The sequence below is a fragment of the Enhydra lutris genome, unplaced genomic scaffold (assembly GCF_002288905.1).
Source record: "Enhydra lutris kenyoni isolate GAN:26980312 unplaced genomic scaffold, ASM228890v2 scaffoldscaffold750, whole genome shotgun sequence".
In the NCBI taxonomy this organism is placed as follows: Eukaryota; Metazoa; Chordata; class Mammalia; order Carnivora; family Mustelidae; genus Enhydra; species Enhydra lutris.
This window is the reverse complement of record NW_019154834.1, coordinates 1-8414: the sequence shown is the minus strand read 5'-3', so window position 1 is coordinate 8414 and position 8414 is coordinate 1. Positions and strand designations below refer to the sequence as shown.

Here is an 8414-nt window from a genome sequence, read left to right as displayed (position 1 = left end):
ACTAGTCCCTAAGAGGGGAAAATGATACTAGATAAACTAGGGAAAAATAATCACACAGTACTTAAACATTAAGGCCAATGAAGGAATGGAGGACTATGTATATTATTTCACTCTTACCAAATATGTGCCAGATTCCACCAGTTACCTAAACCTTTAGATAGGTTAACATCGGTGGTGGGATAACAAGTCATTCATTACTCATCCATGGTAATATATTAAACATCAATTATATTTTATTAATTAAAATATGTTAAGCTCACACATGAACTAATTTATGAATTTCAAATGCACTCTATGATCCTTATGCAAAATGCAGAATACAAGTGTTAAAAAGCAAAGGTCTGCGGATATAATGGTGTGGAATTAGTGATTTCCATAATTTTCAGGCATGAAGTCATTCTTAAAAAATGTGTATATATAATTATATACCATTTTAGGGAAGAATTAACTATCCTCTTCTGGTATCTGTGAGAATTTCATCTCAACCGCATCCCTGGACATTCTCCACTTGTAACTACAGCTATTATGAGGATACATTTTACTGGACTGCCACCTCTTTTTCCTCAGAGACCAGATGGTAAAATGTTTTATTTATACCATACAGGGGTTCTTTAGTTTAATAAATGGAGAAGAATGTTGTTCTGAACACCTCTTTCATGATAACTGACATTAATGTTATAACTGTAAATAGCATCTGCATTTAAGTTTTCTTCATATATTATTACATCATCCTTCTTCCATGGACAATTAGATATCGAGTCCAAACAAATGAAGAAGGGTGTCTCGTACCTCTGACATAGCAACAATCAACCACATACTTCCACACACCCACTAGGAATAAATGAATTTTCTGAACTTATCTGAGACAAATACATTAATATTTGCTAGTCACAAATCCCAGATAGGATCAATGAAAAAAAAAAAGCACATACAGAAATTAATTGTACTCATGTAAAAATCCATCCACTTGTTCTTTTGAAGTATAATAGCATATACACTAAGTGTTTGACTTCGTATTATTCCTTATAAGGAATATTTTGATGTAACGTCTGAATAGATTGACTCATGTACTGCTTTCTACTCGATTTCTGTGATATTTATTGACATTTGATGTTCACTTACATACATTTCTAAATATTTACATCTTTCAAGTTACTTTCGTGTATGCACTCTCTGGTGTTTGCTACAGTGAATATTTAAAATGAAGGTCTTTCCTCAGTCATGATGTTTCTAGGTTTTCATAGGATGCATTTGGGGACACAGAGTTTAGATTGAATTCCAGTTAAAGGCACTGCAACTTTGCATTTCACAGTTTCTATCCTGTACGATAACTGAGTAGGCTGTGAGTTCTGGCTAGAGGCTTGACACACCCCTTGTATTGTAATCTTTCTCCTCAGTATAAACTCTGAGATACGGAAAAGGGTTGAGCAGCTTAAGTTTGCCCATGTTCTTTACATTTATAACTTTTTCCTCAGTGTGAATTCTGAGATGTTGAATGCTGCTTGACCTCTTATTAAAGACCATGGCAAATTCTTTATATTTGCAAAATCCACTCCAGCATACATTCTCTGATGAGGAATCGGGGTTTAACATTGCATAAAGGCCTTGCCACATTCTTAACAATTTCACGGTTCCTCTCCAATATGAATTCTCTGATGTGGAGTAAGGGGTGAGTCGTCCTTAAACGTTTTCTCACGTTCTTTACATTTGTAATGTTGGCTCCACTGTGAATTCCGTCGTAATGAGTAAAAGTTGAACAGTGATGAAAGGCCTTCCCATATTCTTTACTTGGGTAAGGTTTCTGACCTCAAGTATGAGTTCTGTGATGTTGACGCAGGTGTGAGTGCTGGATAAAAGCATGGCCACATTCCTTACATATGTAAGGTCTCTCTCCAGTATGAATTCTGTAATGCCGAGTCAGGTGTGAGTGCCGGTTAAAGGCCTTTCCACAATCTTTGCATACGAAAGGTCTCTCTCCAGTATGAATTCTGTGATGTTCAGTAAGCTTTGAGTGTTGGTTAAAGGCCTTTCCACATTCTTTGCACACAAAAGGTCTCTCTCCAGTATGAATTCTATGATGTCGAACAAGGTATGAGTGCCGATTAAAGGCCTTTCCACATTCTTTACATATGTAAGGTTTCTCTCCAGTATGAATTCTGTGATGTTGAGTAAGATTTGAGTGTAGGTTAAAGGCTTTGCCACATTCTTTACATATGTAAGGTTTTTCACCACTGTGAATTCTGTGATGTTGAGTAAGGCTTGAGTGATGGTTAAAGGCCTGGCCACATTCTTTACATTTGTAAGGTTTCTCTCCAGTATGAATTCTGTGATGCTGAGTAAGGTTTGAGTGCTGGTTAAAGGCCTTGCCACATTGTTCACATTGGTAAGGTTTCTCTCCAGTATGAATTCTTTGATGTCGAGTAAGCATTGAGTTCTGGTTAAAGGCCTTGCCACATTGTCCACACTGGTAAGGTTTCTCTCCAATATGCATTGGCTGATGTTGAGACAGTGTTGAGTGCCAGTCGAAGGCTTTGCCACATTCCTCACAAATGTAACTTTCCTGTCCAGTGCCGACTGTATTATGTATATTTAGTCCGGAGGCTTGATTAAACATGTTCCCAGGTTTATTACATCTGTATGAGTTTTTTTCCATGTGAATTCTCTGATAATCACCAACACTGGAGGACTGGTTAACAGATTTCCCAAATTCATGGTATTTATAAGGATTCTGTCCCATAGGCATACTCTTATATACAATAAGGTTGGAGCTTTGAAAAAGGACTTCCTCAAATTTATCGAAGTTATAACGATTCTCTGGAAAATGAGTCCTTAGACATATATTAATATTTGAACCCAGGTTAAATTTTCTCTCAGATTCACTGTATTGAACAATTCCGTTTTCATCGAATATGTTCTGGTAATTCTGGAGAGTCAGCTGCTCGGTGAAGGACCTTTCAAACGGATCCCACAGAGTAGTTTGTTCTTCGGTTTTAAATCTCTGAGGTTCAGAAATATTTGACTCAAGGGTCAATCCAATCCTACTTTCAAAATGGTTCAAATAATTACTTTTAGCAGGGACTAGGTAACTTTCCAGATTTTCCAAATTTTCATTCTCCAGATGTGTATGTTTGACCACTTGATCTGAGCCCTTGCTTACAGAAAGACACTGCTTTGCAGAAGAAGCAGGATTAAGAAGGGATGTTTTCCAAGGTGTTTTATATCCTTCACCATTTTGGGCAGTCAGATTCATATTACGGACAGTTGTCTCAGTTTGGATATGTCCTTCATGATATCTTTGATGCCCTTTACTCTCCCCATCATTTTTCCAGTCTATCATTAAGGGTAAATCCTCAAGGGCACCATGTTTATATCTACCCACTGCCACGTTTTGGAAAGAAGCTTCTATGCACAGCTTTGGCAGGAAACTCTGGGTACCATGTGAAGATACAGCTGAAAGATATCGAATAAGAGAAAAGTAAAATCATTCCACTTACTACTCTCAGATGAATATAATGAAAACTTCTAATACGGAAAAATAAAATCAATCAGAGAACGTCAGCAAGATGGCTGAGAAGGAATCATCAGAACTTCACTCCTCCAAGGAGACATAAACTTGCAGACAATGTACCCGTGACATAGCCTAAAAGATAGTTCTGTAGTCTTGTCATGCTAGAGGACACAGCACTTTCCCATACCTAAAAAAATCAGGAAAAGTACCATTTGAGCCTAAAATTAGCAGCAGGGAGAAAATTTAAATTTAAAATACAAATAAGATATAGCAAAAACAGAAAAATATCAACAATAGGAAGAACTGGTTTTCAGGAAAGAGCAACAGCATTGACATACTTTTAACTAAATCAAGTAAGAATGAAAGAGAGAAGACCAACTAAAATCAGAACTGAAGAAGTGAAAGCAGACACAGTATAACTGATACCATACAAATAAAAAAATTGTAAGAGGTGATGATGGATAATTACATGCCCAGAGATAGATAACCAAACAAGGTGTATAAATTTCAGAAAACGTATCACCTACCTGACTCCATCATGAATTTAAAACAAAACAAAACAAAACGAAAAACCCTCATCTACCACTACTGAGTAGGATTGAAAAATAAAAGAAACGCCCAACCAAGAGAAGTCCTGTGCCAGATGAATTCACTGGATAATTCAAAGGAACATGTAATGAGATCATTCCCAAGAGGCGAAGAGAAGGGAAATTATCCGACACTCTCTGTGACGCTAGCACTGCCACATTTGCAGAGCCAGGGAAGATACTATAAGCAGAGTACCAGCCGCTACCTTCAAGAACAGTCATGTAAACGCCACGGTAAAAGGAAGCAGAGGGAATTAGAAGCACCTTCTACTACCTTACAACATAATCAAGTGAGAATTCTCCCTGGAATTCAAGTGTGTTTCAACATACTGAAATCTATAAATTTAAGATTATACATCAATAGAATGAAGATCAAATATGATCATATTAATTCATGTAGAACAAGAACGTGAGCATACTGGACACCATTTCATGATTAAAAACACTCAATGGTAGAAATAAAAAGAACTACCCCTACCAAATAAAGGCCATATATGTACAAAAAGCAGAAATCTAACATATTTATTAATAGTAAAAGATTGAAAACGTCTCCTTTATAATCAGAAAAAAGGTAATAAAGAGACTTCACCACTTCCAATCAACACAGTATTAGATATTCTAGTCAGAACAATTAGGAGAGAAAAAATACATAAAAGAAATCCTATTGAAAAGAAAATGAGGGGCACCTGGGGGCTCAGTCACTAAGCATCTGCCTTCGGCTCAGGTCATGATCCCAGGGTTCTGGGATAAAGCCCTGCATTGGGCTCCCTACTCATCGGGAAGCCTGCTTCTCCCTCTCCCACTCCCCCCGCTTGTGTTCTCTCTCTCACTGTCTCTCTCTGTCAAATACATAAATAAAATCTTAAAAAAACAAAAAAAAAGAAAGAAAAAAGAAAAACTATCGCCGTTCACAGATGACATGATCAATAGAAAACCCTAAAGAATTCTTATTTTCGCTTTTTACACTATTTCATTTTTTGGTCATCACTTACATTGTTTATTTCTGCTAATTTTCCCTTGTAGACACTCCACTTTTAATTTTCTTATGCTATAAAATTCAAATAAGCAACTTAACATTACACCACAATGAACTAGAAAAAGAAGAAACATAATTGATATTTAACTGAGGAAGGAAATAACAAAGAAAAAACAGAAATACATAAAATACAGATCCTAACATCGGAAGTAATGCAATCTCTAGCAAAATCCAAGTGCCATTTTTGGCAAAGGAACAAAACCCCTCTTAACATTCCTACGGATGTTACAGGATAACACATACCCAGAACAGTCTTGAAAAGGAAGGGTTTATTGGTGGCACCGTATTTCCTGATTTAAAACACACTGCAAAGACATAGTTGTCAACATAATGTACTGTAGACATAACGACAGGGATAGAACAATGGAAAGGTAGAGGGTGAGCTAGAGGTCTACTTCCTGTGTTAAAGCGCATGACAATGAACTGAAGATCTTGTTAAAATTCGTATTCTGATTTGGACTTCTAGGTGGGCTCTGAGTTTCCATATTTCCCACAAGTTAGCAAGTGATGCCAACATCTTACTTCAATAGCCAAACTATTAAATTAAAACAAAAACAAACAAACAAAAAAAACCTAGAGGAAATCCTTAATGATTTTGAATGTAAAGAATATTGTGGCAATTACAACTTCTAATGCCAAGAGCAGAAACAACAATCTTCTTGAACATATGCTATCTACTCCATAACATTCCAACACTGTTTCATAAACTCACCCATGAATCCACACTAAGCTATGAGAACAGTAGAATTATTCCTCACCTTTCAAAGAAAAATCTTGGCCCAACTTCCGTAATAGGAGAGCCTGAGTTTTACCCCAGACTGTATGATGCTGAATTTGTGTAAAAGGAACACAGAGAACGGTATACAGAGGCAACTCTAAAAGAAAAGTTCACAGTAGGTTTCAAAGTGACAATGGGAATGCAAACAGGATTAAACCACTGAACACTGGTGTGCCTGGGTGGCTCAGTGGGTTAAGCCTCTGCCTTCGGCTCCAGTCATGATCTCAGGGTCCTGGGATCGAGCCACGCATCAGGCTCCCTGCTCAGCGGGGAGCCTGCTTCCCCTCTCTCTCTGCCTGTCTCTCTGCCTACTTGTGATCTCTCTCTCTTTCAAATAAATAAATAAATAAAATCTTTAAAATACAGTAAAATAAACCACTGAACATATCAACTAAAAGATATGTGACCATAAAACACAGAAATAACAAATTAAATAAAAAAGAATAGAAGTGATAGATAATTAAACTAACAATAGAAGTGATAGATAACTAAGAAACTAAGAAACATCTTCAGTGGCATAAAACTTATAAATTTATTTGTGGAAAAAGGTTTTTTGATAGACAAACACACCAAGAAACAAACAAAATCTGAGATACCTGAAATACCTATTATTTCTGAGATTCCTACTGCATCAAGTTTTTGACTCATTTACCTTTCCGCCAAGTTATACTTCAGAATTTAAGACAGTGGAATGTATACGATGCAGGTTTTCTTCTTCTAGAGCCAGAGAGAAGTGAGAAGCGAGAGTCTATCTGTGACTGACTGACCATCTCCCCTTCAAACACTGCCATCTCCAGTAAACACAGGAGAGAGCCTTCAGTTTCCAAAGCAGGCTACAAACAAAGTGAAACAGGGAAGGGAGTTTCCAGAGTAAATGAGATGATTTATACACATCTTTTAGTAAGTGCTCCCGAGGTACATGATGATAAATGAGAAAAAGTATTAATCTTACAGTGGAGGGATCTGACATACAGGACCGAGGAAATGCAAGTGTATGAACCTGTCATAGGTCACCCTGGTGTCAGGTGCCCACAGTTCCTCAAACCCTGGTGTCAGGTGACCACAGAACAAGTGCTGTGAAATAAATGTCTGGAACTACAAGTCGGTAAATCATAATCTAAATGTAAACCTGAAAACACCCATTTTATTCAAATACCAAGTCATATACAGGACTCACACTCCGGAATCTTATCTGTAAACTACGTCTTTCGTGTGTGATCACGGGCCTTCACAGGCTCCTCCTGGCATTCTGATCAGCTGAATCACAAAGACTTGGTCCAGAGACCCAGACATGGGAGGCTAACCGATGTGTAAGAATCGTGGCCCTCTTGCCTCCAGCAGGTGCCCTGCCCTCACTTCATGATGTCCGCCAGGGTCCCTGAAACACTGCAGGATTTCTCCACTGCAACACAGATGGACTGGGAGTTTAGATACAAGTCCTAATCATCATGCTGAACGATGTACTGTCCAAATTTTTTTAAAAAAAGATTTTACTTATTTGACAGAGATCACAAGTAGGCAGAGGCAGGAAGAGAGAGACGGGGAAGCAGGCTCCCCGCTGAGCAGAGAGCCTGATGCGGGGCTCGATCCCAGGACCCTGAGATCATGATCTGAACCGAAGGCAGAAGTCCAACCCACTGAGCCACCCAGGTGCCCCTTCTGTCCAATTTTTGTCTCTCAAGGATAATGTTCTTCTATTCTAACCTGCGAGTGCCCATAGCAAGGTACATCTGCATATAAATGTGAATGATATAGGGGCGCCTGGGTAGCTGGTTTAGTTAAGAGACTGACTTTGGGGCTCCTGGGTGGCTCAGTGGGTTAAGCCTCTGCCTTCGGCTCAGGTCATGATCTCAGGGTCCTGGGATCGAGCCCCAGCATCGGGCTCTCTGCTTGGCAGAGGGCCTGCTTCCTCCTCTCTCTTTCTCTCTGCCTGCCTCTCTGCCTACTTGTGATCTCTCTCTGTCAAATAAATAAATAAAATCTTAAAAAAAAAAAAAAAAAAAGAGAGAGAGAGAGAGAGACTGACTTTGGCTCAGATCCTGAACTCAGGGTCCTGAGACTGAGCTCCTGGTGGAACCCCGCATGGAACCCCGCATAGGGCTCTGCTCTCAGTAGGGAGTCTGCCTGTACCTCCGCACCCCCTCTGCTCTCTCACTCTCTCTCAAATACATAAATAAAAACCCTTTAAAACAAACAAACACAAAGTTACTGATCTAGTCAAGTGAAGAGGAACAGGCAAAGTCCATTCAACGCCAGGGCTCAATCTACAGCTCCCTTACCTCATTTTTCTGGGAGGTTTAAACAAACAATGATAAAAATTTATTCCTTTCTAGGTGGTGGGACCATAGAAGAAAGAGGTGCTCCTCACACGGGAACCAAGAGATTAATCAAGGCTGCACAGAGTCCAGCTTCGGTTCAACGAAGAGCATTAATTATTAAAAGCAAAACCAAAAAATATTTCTATAATCTAAGCACACTACCACTTCTCAGCAGTCAAACCTGGAG

The 8414-nt window shown here is 38.7% G+C and overlaps 1 protein-coding gene across 1 annotated transcript; it reads right to left on the bottom strand.

Annotated features, from left to right (window-relative positions):
• Positions 1-228: 228 nt before the first annotated feature.
• LOC111140374 (zinc finger protein OZF-like) lies at positions 229-3433 on the bottom strand. The gene is given in 2 exon segments (XM_022492643.1): positions 229-1720; positions 1723-3433. Coding segments are annotated over 2 exon segments (1710 nt in total). The 5' UTR covers positions 3338-3433; the 3' UTR covers positions 229-1625.
• Between the last annotated feature and the right edge of the window lie 4981 nt (positions 3434-8414).